This window comes from Drosophila obscura, unplaced genomic scaffold (assembly GCF_018151105.1).
Source record: "Drosophila obscura isolate BZ-5 IFL unplaced genomic scaffold, ASM1815110v1 contig_189, whole genome shotgun sequence".
In the NCBI taxonomy this organism is placed as follows: domain Eukaryota; kingdom Metazoa; phylum Arthropoda; class Insecta; order Diptera; family Drosophilidae; genus Drosophila; species Drosophila obscura.
The window spans coordinates 180,351-205,708 of NW_024542777.1; the positions used below are offsets into that span (position 1 = coordinate 180,351).

The 25,358-nt window shown below is 38.9% G+C and overlaps 3 protein-coding genes across 11 annotated transcripts; 1 reads left to right on the forward strand and 2 right to left on the reverse strand.

Annotated features, from left to right (window-relative positions):
• Window positions 1-2,003: 2,003 nt before the first annotated feature.
• Window positions 2,004-7,406, forward strand: LOC111078123 (protein commissureless 1). 2 transcript variants are annotated; one of them, XM_022372660.2, is made up of 2 exons: window positions 2,004-2,839; window positions 6,671-7,406. In XM_022372660.2, the coding sequence occupies exons 1-2, from the start codon at window positions 2,320-2,322 to the stop codon at window positions 7,270-7,272; spliced, it is 1,122 nt and encodes a 373-aa protein (XP_022228352.2). In that variant the 5' UTR covers window positions 2,004-2,319; the 3' UTR covers window positions 7,273-7,406. The 2 variants fall into 2 exon arrangements, with proteins under 2 accessions (XP_022228352.2, XP_022228353.2); XM_022372661.2 differs by lacking the exon at window positions 6,671-7,406 and adding an exon at window positions 2,917-3,014.
• A 1,944-nt stretch (window positions 7,407-9,350) lies between these two features.
• LOC111078121 lies at window positions 9,351-11,370 on the reverse strand. 7 transcript variants are annotated; one of them, XM_022372653.2, is made up of 6 exons: window positions 11,246-11,370; window positions 11,054-11,198; window positions 10,870-11,001; window positions 10,656-10,811; window positions 10,352-10,604; window positions 9,351-10,292 (listed from the first exon to the last, which is right to left on the reverse strand). In XM_022372653.2, exons 1-6 carry the CDS (start codon window positions 11,368-11,370, stop codon window positions 9,868-9,870), a joined length of 1,236 nt encoding a protein of 411 aa, XP_022228345.2. In that variant the 3' UTR covers window positions 9,351-9,867. The 7 variants fall into 7 exon arrangements, with proteins under 7 accessions (XP_022228345.2, XP_022228344.2, XP_022228347.2 ...); XM_022372652.2 differs by having other exon boundaries at window positions 10,346-10,604; XM_022372658.2 differs by lacking the exons at window positions 9,351-10,292; window positions 10,352-10,604 and having other exon boundaries at window positions 10,709-10,727; window positions 10,863-10,895; window positions 10,955-11,001.
• On the reverse strand, window positions 11,246-13,073 carry LOC111078124. Of its 2 annotated transcripts, XM_022372662.2 has the most exons (7): window positions 12,843-13,073; window positions 12,631-12,775; window positions 12,441-12,572; window positions 12,231-12,386; window positions 11,944-12,175; window positions 11,686-11,886; window positions 11,246-11,434 (listed from the first exon to the last, which is right to left on the reverse strand). In XM_022372662.2, the coding sequence occupies exons 1-7, from the start codon at window positions 12,947-12,949 to the stop codon at window positions 11,400-11,402; spliced, it is 1,008 nt and encodes a 335-aa protein (XP_022228354.2). In that variant the 5' UTR covers window positions 12,950-13,073; the 3' UTR covers window positions 11,246-11,399. The 2 variants fall into 2 exon arrangements, with proteins under 2 accessions (XP_022228354.2, XP_022228355.1); XM_022372663.2 differs by lacking the exons at window positions 12,631-12,775; window positions 12,843-13,073 and having other exon boundaries at window positions 12,231-12,289; window positions 12,433-12,500.
• Between the last annotated feature and the right edge of the window lie 12,285 nt (window positions 13,074-25,358).

A 25,358-nucleotide genomic window follows, 5' to 3' on the forward strand; every position in this document is an offset into this window, starting at 1 on the left:
GCAGCATCAACTAGTCAGAAAACACATCTTTCATACGTTTTTTCCCGTCTAAACTGCTAACTAAAGTAACATTTTATTATGTCACTATGTCACACTCCTTCCATGCAACAACACCGTTATACTGCATACACACAAAGATATACCGCACACAGATACACAAACACGGCTGACGTGTTGACATGTTAAAGAGTATGTAAGTGAAGTCTGATAGAAGCTCAGTGAAACAAGATAAGATAAAAAAGATGGTTGAGGGAAAAGGGGAAACACAGTCTCCTTTTGATGCAGTCTATTTTCTTCGCTCCTTCTATCTAGCCTGGTTTATGGTTTACTTCTAGTTAGTTAGTAAAACAAAACACAAGTTTTACATTTTTCCCCAGCTATCTCACGTCATTGAAGTGAGGTGAGGTTTCAGGAGTTTTAACGATGGAGTTTTTAATGAATTTACTTTTATTTTGGTGCCATACAGCATCTGCATACATATGTACTTGTTGCCGTTCCGCATTAAGGTAGCAAATTTAGCAACGAGTATTTTGTACGAGTTTTCTTCGACGCATTCAAAACTTGTCTGTCTTCAGCTTCTGTTTCCTTGTCAGATGAAAATCATCCACGCTGTCCCTGGACTGTCTCTTAAATAAAGTATGCATCTTATAAGGGGCTCAAAATTTACGTTTTTTTTAAATTTAATTATGTGGACACAAGTGAATATTAACAGGTTATGGCTTAGAATCCACAGAATTTTTGCCTCCCAATCTCCACCAATACCATTCTATATTTATTTACTCTCGAAAGCATACAATTGGGAGCAGGTTATGTTTAATCTCCAAATTAGTCAAAAGCTAATTAACGATAAGCGACACCACCTGGGGCCACCACCACCAAAGTGCACTGCACTTCTTCGCAGAAGTTTACGCCGAGGCCTGGAAAAGTTCTTAATGCATTTATCTAGTGACTTTGGCCCAAAGTGCTTATTATCATTATCGGGTATCTATTGCAATTTCCTAAAGCAATTACAAGTCTGCCGAAACTAGTTGCTGGAAAACTACGTATGTATGTTTTCCTGATAGTTTACAAAACCCCTACCGTTTGGAGTTGGAACACACCCATTCTTCATAATTCGGCAATTGAACAAGAAAGGCGAATTCTCATTTCCAGCAGGTGTGGGAGTCGACGAAAGAGAGTGTAATTATGCTCTTTTAAAGAGAAAAGAGAGTGTAACTATGCTCTTTTATAGAGAAATTTTGCGATTGCGCATTAGCTCTTTGGCCTGCTTGAAGAGAAGAGCAAAGAGGGCTTAACCGGTTTTGAATGCGACATACGAGTATACATACATACATACATACATATGTATGTATGTATTTACATACCTCAAGCAAATTAGTTTATAGTCGTACGATTTTTCTATCGGTCGAAAAATGCTACATTGTTTGCCATTGCCTCAAACGTTTGTACACAAAAACTGCCCCTAAAACGAGAATTAGAGGTGATATTTTCTTAAGAAAGCATTGTATTCAAGGCATGACCAAGAGAACGGGCCCGTAAAAAGCAGATTCACAGAAAGTAGGAATGATTGAACGCGTATGGTTCTAACCAAAGATAAAGCACAGTTTCCAGCATCTCGGTTGAAAGAAAACGTAAAAGTAACATTAGACTTAATTAGTAAAATCCAACATTCAGATGATTGTATGCCCTTTTGTGAAATTGTCTCTTTTACCGATATACATTATGCATTATTTATATGCTTTATTTTTATCTTAATACGGTTTTGGAATATTCGAAATCATACAAAAACAGCCTAATCTAAAAAAATATTACCCGGTACACAGGCATTAATTTCTGAGGCTCCTTGAGTAGTCCAAACCTATAAAATTATGCCTTGTTTTCCCATCTATAAGAGAACGTAGCCAAGAGAACGTAGCCAAGAGAACGTAGCCAAGAGAACGAAGCCGATACAGATAGAGCGAGAGAGACTTCACCCTCAAAATATAAAAACACTTTCGACTGTGGATTTTTGTTTAATCTTTCTCGGGCCGCGGAAGAGGAAAGAACAGAATTCTGAATTCAGAAAAATTCCGTTAACATCCCACAAAATTTCAACGAGCGGTTGTTTCACATCGAAAAACAAATTTAAAACGTAGCAATGTACCATTAAACAACGAACCGCATTCGCGAGCGGGAGGCCACAACTTTGAAATATCCATGACTGTATATATTTAGCCAAACGATTTGTTTACGTACCGTGTCGCGTGTGAACTGTGTACGTGTGTCTGACCCAAAACCAAAGCGAAACAGAATTCCCCAACACCCAACACAAAAAGCAAAATGATTAGCACAACGGATTACCCTCTAGCAGACACAGCTACCGCGGCAGCAACAAGCGAGGAGCTGTACGCGGATTTCATCTCAGCCCCGGCGAGCAGCATGAGTCCCGAGGCCATTGCTGAGCACATGCAGCAGAACCAGATCACTTTCGAGATACCCAGCGCCCACGATCTGCGGCACATCGACTCCCTCAACTCGTTTAACGCCTTGCTTCAGCGGATCGGCAATGCCGCCGTCTCGCATGACGCCGCACCACCCTCCGGGTGGGCGCATGAAGGCAGCATCAGCACCGAGCAGCTCTCCAAGTCGGTGGTGCTGGACTTGGCCGACCTTCGGGACCGGGCCGAGGATAGCGGCGAACCGGCGGGTTGGTGGGGCCAGGTCTTCGGAGACGGCGATATGCATGTGATAATCAACTATCTGTGGATCGGCGTGGTCAGTTCACTGGTGGTCCTATCCCTGGTCTTCATCCTATTCAGTTGTTACTTCTACCGAAAATTTCGCACATGGAAGAAATGCAGTAAGTTGAGAATCCCTACCCCACATTTGCCCCACATTTGGCTTTTATGTCAAGACTTTAATCAAAATGTTTCGCAGAGCGTTGTCTTATGCCATTTATTCAGCTCGCTAAACAATATAAAATGCAGAAAATGGTCAGAGTCACAGGACCAGCCAGATAGACTCCTCCGCTGCCCGATCCCTTATTTCAGGTTCTTTCAGTCAGGGCCAACTGTTATGGCCAAATAACCATAAATTTATTTTGGAGGCCTCGAAAAATTGTGGCGCATGCATCGCTTCTGTTGTAATTTTAGATACACAAGTTTATTATGCCACAAAATATATGTGCCGCATATTTATAATATTAAATTGACTCGTTTCTGCCAAAGGCTTTGGCCTCTTTATGAGTGTGATAATGTATGGAGAGGGAGCAAAGTGTATTGGAGGGAAGAGGGAAGTGATAAAAGGGAATACTCATATATCAAAGTGATTCTATCTGTGTAGTTAAAGAAGTGACTGGAAATTGGAAGACAAAAAATATACAAAATAAGAGAGATCAAAAATAACAATATCTCTTGAGTAAGATTGCCCTGAATGTGTCACCTCTCCCATACTAATACCAAAATCAATCACAAACTCTTATCGGTATGCAACTAAAGCTTTAGTGGCTAGATTACCACATCTGAACCCATTTCTGTTCTAGCATTCGTTAATACTGGTGAAATTTACAAATGTAACATATCTTATCTGCTTGCTAACCTGTTGTACCAACCAGTAGCCGCTTTTCGTTACACATAAACAGGGCTACCCGCTCAAAATCCCAAAAATAAATCGTATGTTTAGACACTTCACACATCATTACTTAGACACACACGCACCTACCAAATAAGCAAAAACATAACACAAACCTAACCGAACCGAGCTGCGGCGAATGGAACAGAGCGGAACGGATAGAAAGAACAACCTACACAACTGACAAGTTCCCAACCCAACTGAAGTGTCAAACTTTTTGCAGACCAAATTAGCCAAATGATTTATTTAGGCCAGGGAAAAAGTGAATAGCTAGGGTAACTTTGACTGGCCAGAGTTGTCTTCATTCCTAATTCTAGTTCTGGTCAGGATCCGCCTCTTGGACCTGGACCTGCATCGGTCATGACTCTTGGACTAAAAGGCCGTGGCATTAAAGCATGGCCAACTCACTGTCAAACTGTCAATTTTGTGCTAACGAGCCTTAAAAACTTTTTCTTGCGATTACGACACGCGACTGAGCCAGAGGCAGAGGCAGAGATGGTTTTGGGGGGATACGTAAAATATCAATTTGAGCGATGTTGTTGGCTGCTTTTGGGCGCCCAATCCGGCAAATTAGTTTCATTAGTGTCATGGTATTTATCCCTTTCCATGGTCCACTGTCCTTATTACATTTTTATGAGCATATTACATACATCTACTAGGATACCTGTACTTAGAATAACCAAAGTAGATTCAGGGAGTACGTGTCATTTATAATTAAGCGAATGTTCCTAAGTTTGTCTTCTTTCCAAATTGTGTGCGCTTAATGTGCACTATGTTTCGTCTCACAGTGTTAACCTTATAAATAGTTAACAAGGCATGAGCACAAGAGTCTCTGGCCCAGTTACGAGATGGCAGTCGGCCTGGCTTACACTTTATTTATTAAGCTGTCGCACACGGACGCAGTCCCAGCCATTGGCAAGCCTGGGCTTGCAAATTTTCAATTAGTGAAAGGACCGTCTGAATTTATTAACAGAGTCTGCACAAAGAGCAAAACACAATTTTTACCTTACTTCAAACATTTACCTCAAACCCAGGAAAGAAAAAAAGCAGAGCAGACATCCAGTCTGCTTAGGAACATATTCTGTGGACTAGAAGTACAAAACTTCTTATTATTAAAGGTTTCACAGGGAATGGCGCGCAGAAACTAATACTTAGTCTCCAAAATTAATTTTTTTTTTTGTCTATCGAAATTGTTTTGAACCTCCACAAACTTCACCTGCAAGCTATTACAGTTCTGCCTGCTAAAATTTAACAGACATTTATGGCACACACACATATGGGAAAATATAAATAAACAGATACATTTTTCCATTTGCCGATCTCCAAACCTCTGCAGAGCCACAATCCACCATATCCTTTTGTCAGCTGCGGCTTATTGCAATGGATTTAAATAAGTGCATACATTTTGGACCATCAAAACTGACAACAAGAACTGGATGAGGTGCAAATGCAAAGAAAGAAGTTAAAAACTGCCAACACAGCGGAGCAACAAAAGGCAACAACAAATGACGTGCTAATTTTTTCCGCGTCATTCCGCGCCAAAAACTGCAGCGCATCGGTTCGGCCTCTTTTCTCACCTTTTACTACTTCGCTTTATTTTTTTTGGGTTTCTTTCTGGCCATCTGCAATGCTTAAAAGAACACGAAAGGAGCGGGCTGGGGGGCTTACACTTGCATAAAATATGAAGCCTGCAGAATGTGGATGTGTGTGCCATGCCTCTTGTCCAACCCTAACTGTCCATCAAGCGAAAATAAGCAAAAAGAAGTAACGTAAAAAAAAGAAGAGAGCCTGGTCCATGGTCGGTGCCGCTTTCAGTCCCGGTCCTGGACAAAAAGCATATACATATATGTAGAATGTATGTATGTACATGTACATATGTATCCTTTGCAGCTTCAACAATAAATCAACAACTGCTGCCAGCTACTGTAACTGCTGACTGGTACTTCTCCAGTACTGCCTTTTAATATTGTAATGCGCAAATTTTTCAACAGGCTTAAGCCCCAATACGTGCCCACTGTACAGACCCTGCCCACCTTTTGAGTGGAGCAGCCGCGATGCGCTTTAATTGAAAAACATACTGGGAACGGAACCAAATAAAAGAGAATGGTAAAAAGGGAGTTTGGAGAGGCAGAACTAAAAAATTGTCGAGTTTTAACAGCCCCGTGTTAAAATAAAATCAGAAAAAAGCGACTGGACAATCCGCCATTTATTTATGGAATGGAGCTTAAATTGCATTTAATAATCGTGGAAGCGTTTGCCCCCAACGAAGTGTTACATATGAAATACAGGCATACTCGTATAATTGCTTCATAAATGTTTAATCAAAAGCATAACTTCAAATGGCATTGAGCACTTACAATACATACATATGTATGTTGTTCAATTTTAATTTCAAATAACATTTTTGGAATGTTTCTGTTTGCAGTTTGGCTGTGGCTGCAAAAGGCGAATTTCTCAAACTTAATTTAATTTTGCTTAATTTTGAAATGCAATATTTCAACGCACACGCACTCATGTGCAGCAGCAGTTCGGGATTATAAAAATTAAATGATTTCTGCTGCATGCTTTCCGGGGCGAACGCCGAGCTTTTATTTCATTGCAGTCTGTGTATTTTATTTCATTCCATTGTGCCACGCGCGCACTTCCGGCATATTATTGCGCAGTGACGTTGATGTTGTTTTTTCTGTGGCTGTCAGTCTTTTCCGAAGGAACTTTGGCTGTCCTGGAATCCTCGCAGGCATTTCCGGTCAGCACAAACTTTTTTGTTTCCATTGCCTCTTTTTTATTCCTTTTTTCTCATTGGGAGCCCTTTCAAAATGTATTTGATGATCAAGCGTTTGCGCCTTTACGCTAAATTGAATTTAATGTCAGTCCTTCTATGAAAAGAGTCCTTTGACATGAACAAGCAAAGTAATGAGAGTCAGTGAAGACATGTTATCTCAGGGTCGAAATTTTGAAGCCTGATTGAGCCAGTGAATCTTTTCAAACCCCCAACAAAAAAAAACTTTCTTCTGACAAACTCAACTAAAGAATTCGTCTTCTTCTGCTCTGTCCATTTCAGATAAGGATATACGTGCACAGATTCATTCCGCCAACGATTCCTATTCCTCGCACGGAGCAGGGCCTCACCTGGTCAGCTGTGATGCCAGCCACCTGCTCCTCCACCAGTCGCAACGGCCATCAGCTGCGAACAGCAATGAAGCGGCGTTCTACCAAATCGAATCCCCACCTTGCTATACAATTGCCACCGGGCTGCCCAGCTACGATGAGGCTCTGCATCACCAGCCTCGTCACTTTGCCTACGGCATGAAGTTTGTGTACCCTAGTCTGGCAGCTGTGCATCATCATCACCATCAACCACGCACCGCCTGCACACCATTTTGTGAGAAGGACGAACTGCAGCAGCAGCAACTGAATAAGCTGCAAAAGTGCAAACTGTCAGCAGCAGCCGCGGAGGAGGACAAAGCCTGCATCTCCATCTCCGCCTCCGAACCGGCCACAGCCATGCCTGCTATTTGCATTAACATGCCGGATGAGCTGGTCCGTGAGGAGCAAGCTGAGCCGGAGCAGAGGGATCTGGTTGTGGTGCCGGCACAAAGTTTACTGCCGGCGGCTGCTGCTGACGATGATTGCGCCACATTGGTTGTTGTTGTTGTCGCGTGATTGCCCAGACAGTAGGCAGAGGAAGGGGAAGAGCGTGGACTGGGACCGTGGAAGGATCAGGGATAGCAGCCAATTGCTTAGTCAGTTGTAAATAGTTGCGTCGTCTGCTGCTAATGTTGTTTCCAAATTAGAGACTTATAGATACTTATCCTAATAACACAATTCTTAACCAAAATGTAATGTTTCGCAATCTATACTCGTATAGACACTCTCCCTACACCGCCCCAGTTCCCCTCAAACTGATTTGTTATATTATTGTATTATGCAAGACTGAGTATTATTTATTTTATATATTATTTTAAAATGTATTAAAACTAGTTATATATCCATTAAGCCTGACTGTTAAGAGCGAAAAAATACAACACTCAAATGAAAACACCTCGTGCTAACTAAATTACAATTTTCTTTTGATTTCTTTGTGAGCTATTCAGCTCTGAAACTGTTATTTTAAAGTTCTTTAAACAATCGTTGATCCGACACTGGCACTGTGAATCTGGCTGGCCTCCATAATTTTTAATCCATGGAATACGTGGCCAGAGCAAATATCCGATGACATTCGGGTAATTTTTTGTTTGTTTTCGAATTATGTACGTGACCTAAACGTGTCTGGCCGGTATTAGGTCAGATGGAATGAACTATAGCTGGGTGCAGTTAAGGTTGGAGAAACGTGCAAGGCTGAAGGGATTTCCCACTCAATTGAAATCGTCTGCAAGGAATTAAATATAAAGGGGAACATATGTGTTTTCTTCCAACCATGGAAGTTTTTACATTTTTGAACTGCCTTTATCCAGCCAAGTTTCCACCTATTAGGTTTATGTGCAACATATATTCCATACCCGTTCAAAGAAATAACGATTTCTTTAGCGCAGGCACTTTTTAATCAATCACCAAGGAACCAACACTGAAGCAGAAAATTATAAAGATTCATTACATAAAGTAATCCAATGCTAACTGAAAAATAATATAAATATTATCTTCTATGAGAACTGAAGAAAAGTGCCAGAAAATTACATGTGTATGCAAATATAACAAGAAATATCCTCAAACAAATCGCTTTATTTACAGTATTGGGAGATAAGAACAAGACCAATAACACTAATCGTTGTTTTCCTGTGGGCATATATAATTTAATACAAAATTTTAACAGGATTTTGCGTTTGTAATTTATCTATATTTAAATTTACGAGTGTTGCTGAGTGCGACGGGCTTGAGTTGCAGAAATTAGACAGCTGGACTAACGGACAGAGCAAAAAGATGATGTAATAAAAGGAACCGCGGAGATCGCGGTGGCAGGAACAAACACCGAACAGGGCCATAAATAAAAATATCGTCCATCGTGCACGTGTATCTGATTCAGGCTGAATAGCTCAAAAGAAGACACGGAGGCAATATAAAAGGAACTGGGAACTGATGAGTGGCACTGGCGTCGACATCAAGACCAGCAGCTGTTTCGCTCTGTGTGTCGTTGTCGTGCTTGGCTCTTTTGCCATTATTTCCAAAAATGTGCAAAATGTAAAAAAAAAGGGTGGAATGTAAAACGAAGAAAGCTGAGATTAATAACGAAGTTTATATGTTCTATTTAACGCATTAAGTCAATGATTAGAACAATTGTGAAATATGTATCACATTTGGCAATAAAACTGATTTGATTTCAAATCGCTACAAACCCTGGACCATCAGTGAAACTTATTACCTCAGATTTGAAAGATAATCCCAGAACTAAATGCTAAAGAAGTATTAAAGCTTTTAAAGACTATGGAAGACAGCCAACCCTGCAGATAAGCAATATGTTATCAGCATTCATACCCATACTCATTATAGTGCAGCGGGTTTTAATACTGTATTGCTCAATGTAAGTGAAGGGCAGCACCCTGTGTTGGCAGCAATTCGATAAATAAATTTATTACCTCTTGAATTGCTTTGGTTGAGTTCCTTCAGCAGGAAGTTTTGATCGACCCTGGTCTGGTGACATTTTCTTTTGTTTCCTTGATAAAAATAATTCGTTTAATTTAAAACAATGTTCAATAAACTTTTCTCAACCGCTTATATGCTGTGACTCAAGTAGGGACCATACGTTCTGTAGTGGTAAGAGTTTCAACAGAAATCTCTTTAACTTTATCAGTATAGCTTTCCTGATCGACTTCCATCTTGACCTTTAAATGTGTAATTTATCTTCTTTGCCTTTAGTAGGAATTTCATCATCTCTTTTTACAAAAGAAGGTAGATTTGGGGGAGATCTACTCGTGCGAAGCCGAGACCTTCCTAATCCCTCTTTATTTCTGAATGGATGGTCAGTTAAAAGTCGCTCTCTATTGGATTCAGATCCAATTCATTTTCGTATTTTTTTGATATACTCAGATACTCTTTAAGGTTCGAATAATTAAAATGTGAGGATGTGTGGTTGGGGATGTCAGTCTGCCACTGACCACTAACAGAATCTTTATGTGCATCTTCGAAGTTGTTTCTATATCTAACTTTATTGTGAGAATGCGCCTCATCACGATCATCATCGGTACCATTATTCTTTGGGAAACTTCGATAGCTGCCCAGACCGTTAATGGGTCGGTCCAGGTCATCATTTTGCCAATTTTTAGTTTAAAAAAAAGACCCATTGTGGTGTTCTCTATTTTTTGGATGCCGCTTGTCTTGGCGATAATGGGTGGGCATCTCCAAATCTTGTGGAAGTCTTTCTAATCTATTCCAACTTCTTTCTGCATGTCCACTTCCAATCGAGCTTCTGTCTGCATCTCTACCTCTATTCCCATTTTCATCACCACCTCCTTCCTTAGTCGAACTGCTGTCCCTTCCTCTGTGTCTTGGCTGCAAAGTGACTCTCTCTGATGGCTCCCACTTATTTTCTCTATTTTGAGGCCAAGCCGTGCCGTCCTTATCTCTGGCACCGTCGGATCCAGTGTCCCGAGACCTGTCTCTGTCTCTATCTTGATTTGTCCAGCTTCGATCATTTGTCCAAATGTCAGGAGAATCTTTATTGTCATGCCTGGATTGATGAGTCTTATGAACTACGAAATATCATTCAATAGGAATTCCTTTTATGAGACACATTTAAGCTTACCGTTACCATAATAGTAGCTGTCATCATTATAAATATTTAAGTTCCAGGCTCTTTCTGTAATTTCAGCAATTGGAACAATTAAGCTGCTAGCTATGTACTTTTCTGGGGTGATGGGCCTATAGTGGACTTGATAATAGAATGTCAACCAGTAAATGATGAGAAAGTCATGGAATAGTATCAAAGATCCAAGAATAAAATCATTTAAGCGCATTTCGGCAAAGCGGTTTCCATGGATAGTCTGGGCATGGTACATAACAAACTAGCAGACTCTTAATTAGTAGAGCACACGAGCTACAGGTGATCAACTTACCACTAGGATTGTGATGGTAATGGCCAGCTCCACAACCAAAAAGCTATATGGGAGTGTTCTCCATATTATTAGCTGGAACATAAGGAAGAAGACGGCGACAATCAGAAAGATAAATGCAAATATAAACAAGACGGCTATATCCAGAGTGAGATCCATCTATTAAGATTGGTAGCAGTTCAGAACAGAAAATTGAGTAAATATACAGACCTCTTACTTTCTTTGGAAGAATTGCTCCTATAACTAGGAAAAGCACAATTAGAAGAACGCACACAAAAAAGAATATCAGCATTTCCGCCCACCAAGTGCGAGTGATCAAAGTAAACAAGGACGCGACCTGCAGCTCCACCTGAGATGAAAGGAATGAGGGAGCCCTACCATTAAACATCACAGCTACTTACGATTACAAATGCTATAAAGTAGTTCAAGCAAATCGTAAAGCGAAGCTTCTCAAAGAATATGAACACCAAAAAAGCGCAAACGGACAGGGCAAAAGTCGCAAAGCTGATGTAGTAAAGATCCTGGAATATCCAGCGCAACTCTTTTCTGAGGAACATTGTATGAGATCGATAACACTGATGATTTTCACTTACAAAAGGCACAAAATTGTCCACTGGATAAGGGCCATGAATAACCAGACGCACAGCAAGAGATAGGTCTTCAGAGCAAACTTCCGTCGAGACTTCCGATAGCTGCGCAGATCGTTAGTGGAATACATAGCTGTCTATCCATGGGGCAGGAGTTTGTTCAGTCTGTTCCGGCGTCTCTTTGTCTAACCACGACTGCAAATTTATCCAAAACCATCAATGGATGTTAAGCAAACATATCAAAAGTCAGCAAATGGGGATTTTCATAAATATTATAAATACATAGTCAAAGCCAACATGATACTGATGAAGAACAAAACAAAAAACAAAGAAACTTCAAATTGAATTGCAATTTTTGTTTATTACCATTGATTTAAAGTTTCATTGAAAATATTGTACATAAAAATGTACTTATGTGTAGATGCATCCTCTTCGTAGCTACATACCATTCAAAGGAATCTTAGGAGATTTATCCGTACTATCTGTGATCGCATTTCCATTCTCTCGATGAGTACCAGTACCATTCCAGGCTTCTGCATCGCCAACGCGAGCTTCGATAACGGGTGCAAAAACTATGGTTCTCTCAGATGGGCCATTAGCATCGACATTGGCTTCACTGATTTCAGCAGGCGCAGGCTCATTATCAGCTATAATGAGATCCGTTACTGAAAATATTCATAATATTTAACCTGTTTATATGTTACTTTCATCTCCGTAATCAGCATAGTTTAGACGAATAGACTCTTGTTTACTACTCTCCGTGAGCAAAGAGTACTCTTCGGGCGTGAAGTAGGCATAGTTGATTTGCCAATAGAAAGTCAACGTGTAGACTATCAGAAACTCGTGAAACAATATCAATGAGGCCAGCAGAGTATCGCGGTTACTCATCTGGGCATAGCGATCGCCCTTGATAGTCTGGGCATGAAGCATAACAAACTAAAAATGATTTGGTTAGGATAAGGGGTTCAACTAGATTGGGAGGATAACTCACCAAGAATGCAACAACAGAGAGACTCATTTCAAAGAGTAGAAAGGCGTATGGTATCAATTCTGTTAAATGGAGATGCATTATTAAGAAATACACAGAGACAATCAAAAGAATGAAGGTCAGTATGAAAAGGTGGGCCACGTGCACGGTCAGATCCATCTGCGATGGAAAGACGATCAATTAGTGTCTCTGAGTTCCTGTATGCCTGCTTACAGAAAATGGCAGGTTGCAGCCAATGGTCAGGAACAAAATGAAGAAGCCCAAACAGATCAAGAAGTATCCAATTATTTCTGGCACCCAAGTACGGGCTACCAGAACGAACAACGAAATAATATGCAGCTCCACCTAGGTATAGTTGAGAGTATGACAGTGTGTAATGTAATGCAATTTTCGAGTAACTCACGATGACAAAGGCCAAAATATAGTTGACAATTTTGATGTGCCGGACTTGTTCGACCAATACAAACACGAGAAACAGTATAATGGCCAGGATGAAGTTAATAAAGCAAATTATTTCACTGTCACGAAAAGTGTCACGAGTATAATCTCTGAAAGCAAAATATGGTCATATGGTCGATCCATGATCCAACATGATAGAATTAGACAATTACTTACATCAAACAAACCACTAACCACTGCACTATAGCCAGAAGCAGATATGCCACCACAAATAGGTAAGTGCGGCGGGAAAACTTGATGCGCTGACGTAGGCCTACATCCATAACTGGCCATTGGGCCGGTGCCAAGCCCTTACTAAACGTTAATTTAATGCAAGTGGTCCTATTAAAACCATCAGTTCAATAATGATATATCAATTTTATAACAGTATATTACGAATTCCTGATCAAAGCTTGCCCTGATCAAAATGTTCGCAGTATAATGAAAATGTGCATCGCAAGTATACATTCACTCAGGGGGAGAGTGTCAGAGTTAATCTATTCTCATTGTAGACTAAACATTAATTTGAAGAAAATTATTTAGAGTTATGTAAAAAGATTGCAAAAATCATCTTCGCTTTCTTAAAGAAGAGAATGCGTTAAACTGAGATACAAGTTCACATACAACAGATGAACGAAAATTGCTACATCGTCTGCGGTGTGATAGGTAAGGCTTCGAAGCAGGGGACAGAGGAATAGAGAAAATAATTATTCGCAAAATGCTGAAACACACAATTATCAGAAGAAACGTAATTTGAATACTAAAACTCGTCGTCGTGCGCATATGGTGAGCTACAAAGAAAAAATTATTGAGCGACACATTTGGCATGTCAAAATAGTATAGGCCAACAATTTTGAAGCATGCGCCGTTCACAATCAGCGCGGTCTACACCATTGTCATTTATGACTTCACAAGAACCTACTTAAGAGTTCGTCGAGAACTCTGTGTCACTCCACTACTATCTGACTAGCATGCAAAATTAATTACGGGCAAACATTTATTTACGACGCTGACTTCGCGTAGTCTTCCTCGTGTCTACTATGCTCTGCGGCAGCCATAAAATTTTTACGCTTTAGCCGAATTTGCGGCAGCCCAGTAGGAGCCAAAAATCAGGAACCAGACTGCAGCTGAGTTATGCATGAATGTGCCATGTACATTCTCTCCTGCTTTGCGCATTACCCATAAAATCAAGGCGGAGGAAAAGCGGTGATGACGTTTTGCAGCCGCACTGCAGTGGATGTGTCGCTACTGCGGTTGCTGCTGGTGTAGTACATTTTACGAGCTTTTGCAAATCTAACTCTGCTCACAAGAGAAAGATTGGAGGGTGTGCGGAAAATCACACCACTTAAGTACGCGTAATGAAATTCTGAGCAGAATTCGCCCTGTTTATGTTTTCAACTGATAAAAAGATCCTTATTCCTAAAACTCAAACCAAGGTTACAAAATACTAAATTTTTGGTCTACTCTTTTTTATTTATTCTCTTCTTTGTAAGTAATGAATGCTCAATTAAGTTTTTGTGCAAGTTAGTTAAGTCTAAGGATCAGACTCTACGGTATCTTAAATGTTAAAAAAGGATATAAACAACGGATTAGCTGTAAAAAACTTTTGAATATTATATTTATTGTATGTAAAAATTACATAAAATTGGTCATTTTTGTACTAAAAATTATATAGCTTTAGATTTCAAAATTGGCACGACTACTAACGTGATAGCAGCATTTTTAAGTTCGGTTACTGTACAAAATGTTTAAAATTTTAAAAATTAAATTTAAAAAAAATTGGTATACAACATAGAACAATTAGGGAACAAAACCAACTTTTTCTTACAGATTTGGGGCTTAGAAATGGTTTGAAGATATTTTTTTTTCTATGGCAAAACTTTTTTTTGAAGAACTTTTGAAAACTGGTATTTTTTAAGCTTTTTTCAGAGATAGCGCCTTTTTTATCACAACTCTAGTATCTTACGTCTGGTTGTAAAGAACTTTGCTATTTTGAAAAGATAATTAAAACACTTTGTGATTTCAGCTTACCGTCTGGGAAATAAAGAGTATTGAAATGCAGAAATTATGATTTTTGTGCAGTATTTTGTAAAAAAAGTTTACTTTAAAAACTCAGGAAAAGTCGACAAAGTTTTCCGACAAACCTAGGCGACGTTAGTGATGAACACGGAGAGAGATTTCATCAACAATTAAAATCTATGGAACAACTTTATCAAGGTGTTTGGAATGAGAACATGATGTGCGACTATGTGTGGAATCTCATAAGAGAATGAAAAAGGACGAGAGCCAGAAAACTTAAATTATTTTAAAAATTGTTAACAAGTAACCAAATGTTTAAAAACTTGTAGCAACATAACATAAATAAAAAAAATTTGTATATCGTTAGAATTGACTGAAAAGACTAAAAATTACTGATTGTTGTATGGGTTAAGGAATGAAATCCCATATCTCAGGTATTTCCTTTGGTTTTATTGAAATATGATTAGGTAGACGCGACAAGATCTAATTTGTGTGGATCTGCGCTTGTGAGAATATAAAGGAAACATTTGACCGGAACAGGTGTCCTACCTGTTCCTGGGTATAACGAAAAAAATAACTGTCAGAAAAATTGCATACCAAGGGAACGCGATCAGGTATTAAATGTACAACCTTTTTTCGTTTGCTTTGCTTTGGAGTTGGGCCTGCAACCTACCAAAAGGTATTTTTTGTTAATTTTGTTTTCATTTTTTAGGTTTGATTGACGAGTTTGAGCTCCAAAGTGTCTCCATAGATTTTAATAAGCAATACCTTAAACGACGCCTTATTAATGCACCTGTACACAAAAAATAGAGGACACAGGACCTTTCGACCTTTCCTGAGTTTTTAAAGTCAAAATGTTGTAAAAAATACCGCACAAAAATCGTCATCTTTGCATTTCAATACTCTTTATTTCCCAGACGGTAAGCTTAAATCGCAAAGTGTATGGGCTTAAATTCTAGCTGTTTTAATTATCTTTTCGAAATAGCAAAGTTACAACCAGACGTAAGATACTCGAGTTATGTGAAAAAAAGAAGCGCTACCTCTGAAAAAAGCTTAAAAAAATATCAGTTTTAAAAAATTATTTTAAAAAAAGTTCTGCCATAGAAAAAAAACCATAATTCTTTAGAAAATTGTAAAGTCCCATATCTACCAGAAAAAGTCGGTTTGTATCCTTGAAAAAAAAATGTTTGATTTTGTCGGGTAGTGTTATTAAAGTAGTTAAGTAGTAGTAGTAGTCTTCAGAAGTTTTGAAAGATATTTAACAAATTTGTGTATTATCTTACCCAGTTACCCACCGGGATAGAGCCCAACGCTTATGGTTAAGGTAAATGTTATAAGGTAAATGTTCGTTTGTGACCGAACAGTCAATGGTAGGATCGTGATTACTTCCACATCATCGTATCGAAATTTATCTTATCATTATCGATTAGTGTAACCGTTTGTGACACGAAAATCGATTTTCTCTATTTAATATGGATATAGATATAGTCCAATGGACATACCGACATCCGTGGAAAGTCAAATATCCCTCTAAGATCTAGCCGGAAAAAAGACAAAATCTTAAAAATTCTTAAAAATGCCTTACTAACTAAGATCATGGGATTTTTTCAGATTAGTTAAGCTAAAAAATAACCAAGACCTGTTGATTTTCTAGATTAGCAACAAAAAAACCACTATCATAATAGGTCGTTGACCTGTAATTGCTGTAATAAAATTTAATCGAAACTAGAATGGAAAGATAACATCGGGGCCGCAGCCCTTAATACCCTAAATCAGAGTTTACTTTTTTCATACCTCTCCGTGATTATATTTAAACTAAGAAAGCAAACATTGAATCTGACAGAAAACATGTTTGAGAAAGCTAAATGCAAATATCCCGCAGACTCTTAGACTAACGCCGACCTATTAGAAGAAACACACGCGAGAGATAACGACCACACCGAGTCAGTCTGTGAATACATAGACGGCTGATAGGTTCCATATGGACCAAAGTGTATGTATGTCATCGCTTCATCAAACAAAATGAGCAGAAAATTGGAAACACCGATTACCAGGAACCTATTGCCGGGGAAGGTAAATGAAATACCTTCATTTCTACATCTACTTCCACTTTTCATTTGCTGCTTGCGTCATAGAATTCATGGCGCTGGCTGATAAGCTGGCTTCGGGCGAAATAGATGAGCTGGCCGGGGACTGTGAGTCATCTTTGCTGCCGCAGTTTCGAAAGTGACCTGGCACTAGAGTGACAGTCCCACAATCAAACCAGAGACAGGCTCCTTCGTCCAGCGCCTCTATCAATTTAACGACTTTCTCTTGCCTTGAGCCGAAGTCGGAGCCTTCTTTGAAGGGTATCTGTATCTGTGGACTACGACTTGCTGCAATTAGTTTTATTTTCCAATTCGTAGATTTGTGGTTCGCATAAGTAGCATTATCTGAGTTAATTAATATTTTATATAATTTATAGCTCAAACATGTTGTTCCACTTCGGTGTACGTTTCTTTCTTAGTTCTCAAGTTAAAATGTAAAAATACTTTGTGGCCGTTGTTTTGGCTTTTTCATCTTCAGTTTTATGGCTACTGGAAACCATAGGCATTAGGTATAGCTTACATATATTTGATTAGAGCATGTTGGAAACATTTCTGGGAAAAGGTGACTCGATTGGAAAGGAAGGCAAACATTAACTGAAGATGTGGGAGGTCAAAGATAGAGTCACGTTTAGGGTTTATACAGAAATAAGATAAGACTTATAAAATATATGAGAACTCTCTGGAAATAGCTGTTGGAAATATTATGAAAAGATGAATTTTAAAAGAACCGCACGGCAAGTCATCAGTTAGTCATCAGTTTCAATCAAAAATGCTGCTACAGGAACCCAAAAGGATACCTAAAACCTTTCCCATCAGCTGCCGCATGCTTAAAACAACCATGAGGAAGCAGAAAAACCCTTCGAGTGCTTCATCAAGAATATATCGAGAATTAACAATACCTAGCCCTTGATTTATGAATGGCAGGACATTTTTGTTATGGCATGACATCTCATATGTTGTTTCTGTGTTAGGACATATAAATAAATATAAATATAAATTTTTTCTTAAATGTAATCACGTTTCAAAGGAAATCGTTTCAGTGTTTGCCTTGTTAAATGGGCCATGAGTAAAAGAGCTAAGTATCGAAAGGTTAAAAATTAAAAAATGTTTGAAAGCTTTGGGAATTTGTATTATGTACTATATGTAAAATTTTTGTTGATTCACTCTGTATGACTATATGACTGTATGACAGGCACTATATATTATAGATAATATATATATTATTTTCCCAGTCCAACCCTGCATTATTACCCTACATTGCCACAGGAACAGCAGCCATACCCACTTCCCGAATTCCAAAAGGCGAACAGCAGGGCGGATTCTAGGTAAATCTCCAAGACAACTCTAACAGGAAGACATCAATTTGGGACTGCTCAGTTCTTGGAATAATTGAAACCCATAATTATGCTCACGCTTACTCTTGTTTCAAATCGCTGCACTGCAAAAACAAACAATGGATGAAAAAGGTAAGGGCTTAAGCAAAAGGCCAAAAATAAGGATGGATATAGAGGGAGTGGGAGTAACAATAACGAAGTACGCAGGGCAAGAGTACTTAGAGAGAAACAGAAGTGTTTATCCTTGGCAGAAAGATACTCGCACATTGTCAACGTCGCTTGTCTGTTGCTGAGTAATCACCAGAAATATAGGATTTGTCAATAGCCAAGGAATCGAAGAAGCAGGATGAGGTTTCGGTTCTTTCCCCTGATCGCTTGATTATTGAACAGAACATGTCAATTTGCGCCCGTAGATGTTGTACATTTCCTCTTCCTTCTTGACAAAATTGGAAAAAAATCTAAATTCCAGCTGTGACTTTGTCTCAGTGTTTCGCCTTCCAGTCGATTCATAAATTTGCACAAAAATCCAACAAAATCCGCAAAGCTGATTATGCTGTCAGATAAATCAATTTGTCGCCAGGAAAATAAATATTTTTATTATTGTACAAAAGTTTGGCTTATGCTGAAAATGTTATCGTGTAATTTAGATTGATGACCTAAAGATATGGTCAGACACCAAGAACGAGAAATTGAAAACGGCTTCAGCGTAATTCAACATGAAAGGTAGAATTTTATTTTTCGCAATCATTTGCCTTAGACTCTCTAGATGCTAGGCTATTTAAAGCCTTTAGGCTAATTTTATGACAAGTTCGTGACTGGAAAATATAGTGAGTCCCGGGACCCTGTCCCTGTTCCAGTCCCTCTCCCAGGACTAGCCTGTTTCGTGAATTCACAATTTATAGCTCGCGACCTCCCACGTGTTGCTCTTGAAAAGGTTGTGCAGCGAGGGCAAATACAATTTTTACGTGCCCACTCGTCCCAGTCGAAAATTTTACCAAAAACAATGCCAAATTTCGTTTCAACTCTGCTTATTTATTCAGAAAATTACCTTTAAAATGAATCATAAAATGATTTTCGCAGCACTTAGAAATTTTTGCTTTCCGCGTTTTATTGTTGTCGTTTACTACCTTTAGTCTGTGCCCATTTCCGATTCGTTTTTCTCCCATGCTGTGGCTGGTGCTCCGGAGTGTTAATGGACTTTGAGATCTTAAATAGCCCATCATCACATCAACAGCATCAACATTAGGACTTTGTTGTTTCCTCTCTCTCTTTTTACTTTGCCTATACAGGATCATCGCCAAAAAATAATCAATTTAGATTCATGTGTTCTTTTTGTCAGGGAAATTTTTGGGTGGTGAGTAAATATTAGTTTGACACTCTTAGCTTTTTGCTGTAGGATACCGACCGTAAACGACGGTAAACCGTACACTGTTTGCTGAGATTTAAAGCGCAAACGAATGCGACAAGTGGCAGACATTAGAGATGAAAAATTGAGATCTCTTTTTTCAGCCTTTACGCAATCGCCAAGATATGAACCATCTTAAATAAACATAATTAAATATCATTTACATTATCTTTATCTAGAATATTCACTCTCCAAAAATAAGACAATTGATGACATAAAGTCAACAACACATTTCGTCATCAAATGATAAGCCTATGCTGACAGAACTTTCTGAATCATAGCAGACATAAAATTAGTGGAAGTATCTATTTCCAAAAGAACTTAACTTTCCAAAGGAACTTAAAATGGTTGAGCGCTACTTCCTGAGCAACCAAACAATTTGTATGTTCTATACCTATTTTGTAACCTTAGTTCTCTCGTGTAATCCACCTCAGAATTTACTTAAGACTACCTACACTCTCATTAGCCTTAAGATAAGAGATATATGTATGTATAAGATGGAAATTTGAGCAATTTTCAGTTTACACAAAAGAACCTGGGCAACTAAATCCCTGTTCCTTTTCTTCCTTACACAATACGATGTCAACGGCCACTAAAAGATATCTGGTTTCTCAAATATAAGTACATATTTTCTGCCTTTGTCGTTGTACATTTGGAGTTTTTGAAAATCACTTAACTAAAGCATGTGTGGATTGTGGAATACCTCGCATTTTTTCCTGCTTTAGCAGACGTTTGCTCCAGTAAAATAACAGCAAGATTCTTTTCAAACCATATTGCCAAAACAATAAGAATTAAACGAACAGGGAAAACCAAATATTTTAGGCTGCGGTTGAGGCGTGAAGTATCAAGTGTCTGAGGAGAGAGCGACTGTCGAATCGTGTTCCAGTGCTTTTCCAATGCCTGTCAGTACAGGCATTCTATCCAGACTTTTTATAACAGGTTCTCGATATATATGTATATATTTGATGTGGAAGTAAATGTGTGTAACGCACAGAAGGAAACATTTCCGACCCTCTTTCCGTCTTATTTGTCGCCTAGTTCTAAGATATTATAAGAGCTAGATCAACCAAATTTTGCTTCCAGACTTTTATGATATCACACTGTCCTCTTCCAGCTTTACAAAGGACGAAAGTCTGTGGCATCCACAATTTTGAAGATAAGAGAAAACCAAGTATTGTAGAGAATGACCATATCTACCAGATTGCCGAATCAGATCAGATGGTTCAGATCGTATCATTATTATGGCCAGAATAAAGAAATTAATTTGTAATGACTAAGCTACCTCATTCCAGTGCTGCAGAGCTACTCATTTTCTCTGCAGTGTGCGATCTCTGACGGAAAACGAGCTAGAACGGCGTGTTGGTGTGAGAAGTTATGTAGATGACAGATGTAGCAGAAAAATGTAAACTTATAAAATATTTTATAATTCTACATAAATCATTAGCTCACAAAATTATATACTGACTGCGTACGGATATAAAAGTAGAGTCGCGTCCACAGAAGCGACTCACACGATCCTTCTCGTTTTAAATTTTAAAGTAGACGGCAGGTTGCAGAAACATGTCCAGGCCACGTGGCTGTGCCTTCGTCCATTTGAATATGCGCCTAATTCAATTTTTATGCCAGCTCGCAGCTCGCAATGCTTCTCCCACTCCTGGCCCAGGGCTCCAATTCACTTGCTATTTTAGTAGATGCAGTGTCGTTGTCAATAGCTTGATTGGATTTTGACCCGCTGCCTTTGGTATGGCTTTGTCTCTTGCTATTTCTGTGCCCGCTTCAAGCCGTGGCCTTGCTTCGCTGTAGCTAAAAAGCTAAAGTGCATTAAAAATTGATTCTGTTATTGTCCGAATTTTATTGTTGCAGATAGTGCAATACGCTTGCGGAAATCCACGTGTAAATTTCTTTGAAATGCAACATTTTAAAATTGGGAGAGAAATGAGACGAAGAGAGTGAGAAAAAACATAAAAAGATTTAATTTGAGTATCAGCAAATGATTCTAGCCCGTGAAAGCTCATTACAATTGCCAGTGATACTGTCATTCTTTTGTGATTCTTACTTCCCTCCAATTCCTCCAAATCTCCAGTAACCGAGTAATCGCTATGAGTGAGGAAAGATTGATTGAGAGAGGCCAACTACAATGAAACGAGAGTGGCACATTCAAGATTTGAAATCGTTAATCCGAAAAAGATTAAATTCAAATGAGTTGCAATGCCACTTTCGCCGGTCGGGGCCCTAGGCCCAACCCCAAAATGCTTTTCCCACGTGCCCACCTCCACCTCACACTTTTGTTTGCAACGTTGACGAGGCAAAGAGGAAAAGAAATGTCAACACGACAAACCAACCCATAGAATCAAGCAGTTTGAGGTCTGATTGACACCAAGCACAGCGGTAATAGGAATTTTTTGTAGCACTCGAAAATTAATGTGCTTATCAGTGAATTGATGAGATGTGGAAGGAGGTCCCAATGAATGCAGGTGATTGTTGTTTGTGTGGAAATAAAAAACATGTAGGTATATTTTCAATTTTGTTAGCACCACTGCATATTTATAACCAAAACGAAAGATAATATAAATGAATAAAATAAGGTTACAATCCAAAACATATGTCATGACAATAATGAGAGGGGAAAATTTCACAGACGAGGACACAGACACAGACGAGGAGACATAGAAAGTGCATCGATGAAATACCACAGCCACAGATCAATTAAGTAAACACCTTGCACATCATATATAACATACCGTGCCTGATAAGAGTTTTCTGATAAGCAGAAATCGAAGTTTCCCAACCCTTTCGGGGCTATCATGACTAATTTGTTTATTTATCGATGATTGAAAGCTCAAAAAACCGATTGAGGCCAGTGGAATTAAAAACAAGAGTGAAAATCGGCTGAGATCCAAGTACGAGAATACGAAAATTTAGACGATGTTCGAGGTCTCTGCGTTGATTAATACCTCTCTATGTCTGCCCAAGCTGTACTTATTACTAATACTTTGGGGGTATACAATTTTTCTCGATTGTTGCACAAGTTATGCTAATGTAAATAACTTTTTGACACGTGCTCACTTAGGTTCAACGACTGGCAGTGCATGTACATTAGCAGTAGTGCTTCATCACTCAGAGTTCGTTTACTTTCAGAAGTAATAGAACTGTGCATGGGATATACGATTAGTCTTGTTTTTTTAGATCCATATACATACTACATACAATTTCCCATTTAGTTACTTAACTCCCAGTCTCTTGAATATATAAAATCCCTCCTGCGATAAATGTACATATGTATGTACATAAATAAGTATATGGTATTTAGAATGTAATGTCCATATAGTATTATTGTTGCTCGGCCATTTCATTAGTCGCAATACCAGATCAAGGGTTCAGCTTTATAATTAATATCACATCTCGAGTGGAACAACTTTTTGTTTGCAACGTAAGTTATCAATACCAGCTAATTAATATGTGTTATATGGAATATGTGTTGGGAATGTCGAACAAATATATGCTTGAATGCTAATAATGTTCAATCAATTGTTGTAGAGAACCTTTGAAGCGATAAACCAAAAAAAAAAAATCTGACAGCCACGGATGAGAAAAGGGTACGAAGACAACGTTGATGACATAAAATAAATAACATCATACGTTAGCTATAGATTTTTATTGGTCGGGAAGGCAGATGCAGTCTACCAGGAAGCCGCCCGGCCAAGCGCAACGAACTTGACGTTAAAACGCGCCCAAGATAATCAGACAGAAAAACCATAAACAAATAAAGTAAAATCCAAGTAACGACAACGGCGGAAGGTGGACAACTTTGGAGTGCTCCGTGAACCGAGCTCTTCATATGATTGTGTGTATCTGTGTATGGAGTGATGGGCACATAAACATTACAGCTGCGGTTCATTGACATTGAATTGGTGGGTCTGGAAGTGGAATGCAGTTGAGAGTTGTAGGATAACTGGAGAAAGGTTTAGCTTGGCTTAACTTGAGAGCAAAAGTTCTGGGCCCGCTTAAGTCTCGGTTTTTCTAGCTTTATGCATAACTGCGTTTTTAATTGTGCATGGAATAAAAGACGCACTCAACGATGCACTTAATGTTTGGTAGAAAGACGAAGACGGACAGAGTCATCATAAGGCAGACATAACAGGACAGAGCTACTTTCCTTTACATAAGAAATTTCTACTAGTTCACATAAAACAAAAGGGCCAAAGACAATGCTTTGCAGCGGAGTCAGAGGCGAAGTTGCTGGCAATGTTGTGTAGGCCTACCCGGAACCTTGAGGGTTGCATGACCTATATCACAGATTAGAGAACTGCGAAGGCAGTACAACTCCAACATGAAGAACCTCTTACTTTCCCATGGCATCGGCACGTCTACGACTCCTGCGCTGTTTCGCTGTCGGTCTCAGTTTCGGTCCATTTGACAAATGTTTCACATCACTACCCCCCAACAACTGCAGCAATTACCTGGCCCTGCAGTTTTTGTTCCCGTGTTGCTTTTGACGGTTGGCCCCTTAGTCCTTGGCTGCCTCACAGTTGGTTATCATTGCGCCTTGCTGAGCTTCAAAAACGAAGAGAATATGAGCCGAGCCCCGGCTGTGCGAGAGAAGAACAAGTGCTTCTTGTTTCCTGGCAGGATGTCATGATTTTAAACCCCACGGGTGGCTCTAAGATGCGATTCCATATGTATTCTAGGAATCGAATAGCCAGACTGATGATTCTGATGCTGCTGCTGATTACTCACTTAGATCAATATGTGAAAGCCATTATTTTCATATGGAAATGGTTTGACAGTGTGAACAAATGCAGCTCAAAATGTTTTCTACACAATTAAAGGGCTGAATTTAGAACCGACAGTTTTATAACTATGATAAAGTAAGCATGTCTGAGATGGTAAGCGATTTAACTCATATATGGAGAAGTATTTTTCTAGCCCCATTGGGTATTTGCTCCTTGACATATTTTCTTTTATAATTACAACTCGATACATTAAATCTTTATAAAATCAAAGCTAATTTCGGACAGATAAAAGCTTACTTCAAGCTTCTGGCAAATGTCAGTTGGGATGGGAAATAAAATACTATGCTTAAGACTAAACACAATCCGATTAATTACGGTGAGAACGTTGACAATGGTAAGCAAAGCGAATGCCTCATTAATTTAACTTTTGATGATGTTGTTGATGTTGATGACGCAGATTAAGAAAAACAGAAGGAGCGAGCGAACGAACAAACGTCATTACGGCCAAATGCATCAATAAGTGTAGATATTTAATCTCCAACAAGTCGACGCTTACACTCTGGTAGGAAAGTGATACAAAGACAAGCATACAATTATGAACAGGATAAGTTTATACTACTCACTGCCCAGATTGACACGGTATTAGAAACCCTTCCACTACCACAACCCTACCACTATTCGTGGTATTATTGCAAGCGAGCGGCATACATGGAGTAAAATAATATCGAAATTCCATGTATGGGTATAGAATAGAATACTTCACACATGGAGGTTAGCAGCAATGGCCGAAGAAGACTGAACACAGTTTTTTTATCCAATAAATTAATTGTAAATAATTTATCAAATACATCTGCTAATAATGATTAGCAAAATGAAGAAAGAGAAAGCTACGTCAGGCATTTTCTAATATCTTTTGAATCCCTCTCATTTTGTGATTTTTCTGACAAGCCTCGATAGAAGTCTCCACTATAGTTTCTGCTGATTCATTTCCCCAGGCAGATTAGCTGAGCATGATAAGGAATGTTCTTTCTAGGATCTTCTTTATCTTTGAGCTCATGAACGACTCAAACACTGATGAAGAGACAAGACAACCCTTTATAAATTGAAATTAAATT

Excerpts from the sequence above, each read along its gene's own strand:
- LOC111078123 (XM_022372660.2), top strand. The coding sequence starts at position 2,320 with ATGATTAGCACAACGGATTACCCTCTAGCAGACACAGCTACCGCGGCA. Across the intron at positions 2,840-6,670 it reads TCGCACATGGAAGAAATGCA|ATAAGGATATACGTGCACAG; the intron begins GTAAGTTGAGAA and ends TGTCCATTTCAG.
- LOC111078121 (XM_022372652.2), bottom strand. The coding sequence starts at position 11,370 with ATGTATTCCACTAACGATCTGCGCAGCTATCGGAAGTCTCGACGGAAG. Across the intron at positions 10,812-10,869 it reads GAGCAATTCTTCCAAAGAAA|ATGGATCTCACTCTGGATAT; the intron begins GTAAGAGGTCTG and ends CAATCTTAATAG. Across the intron at positions 10,293-10,345 it reads CAGCTACTATTATGGTAACG|TTCATAAGACTCATCAATCC; the intron begins GTAAGCTTAAAT and ends GATATTTCGTAG.
- LOC111078124 (XM_022372662.2), bottom strand. The coding sequence starts at position 12,949 with ATGGATGTAGGCCTACGTCAGCGCATCAAGTTTTCCCGCCGCACTTAC. Across the intron at positions 12,573-12,630 it reads ATATTTTGGCCTTTGTCATC|GTGGAGCTGCATATTATTTC; the intron begins GTGAGTTACTCG and ends AACTATACCTAG. Across the intron at positions 11,887-11,943 it reads TGCTGATTACGGAGATGAAA|CTGATAATGAGCCTGCGCCT; the intron begins GTAACATATAAA and ends ATCTCATTATAG.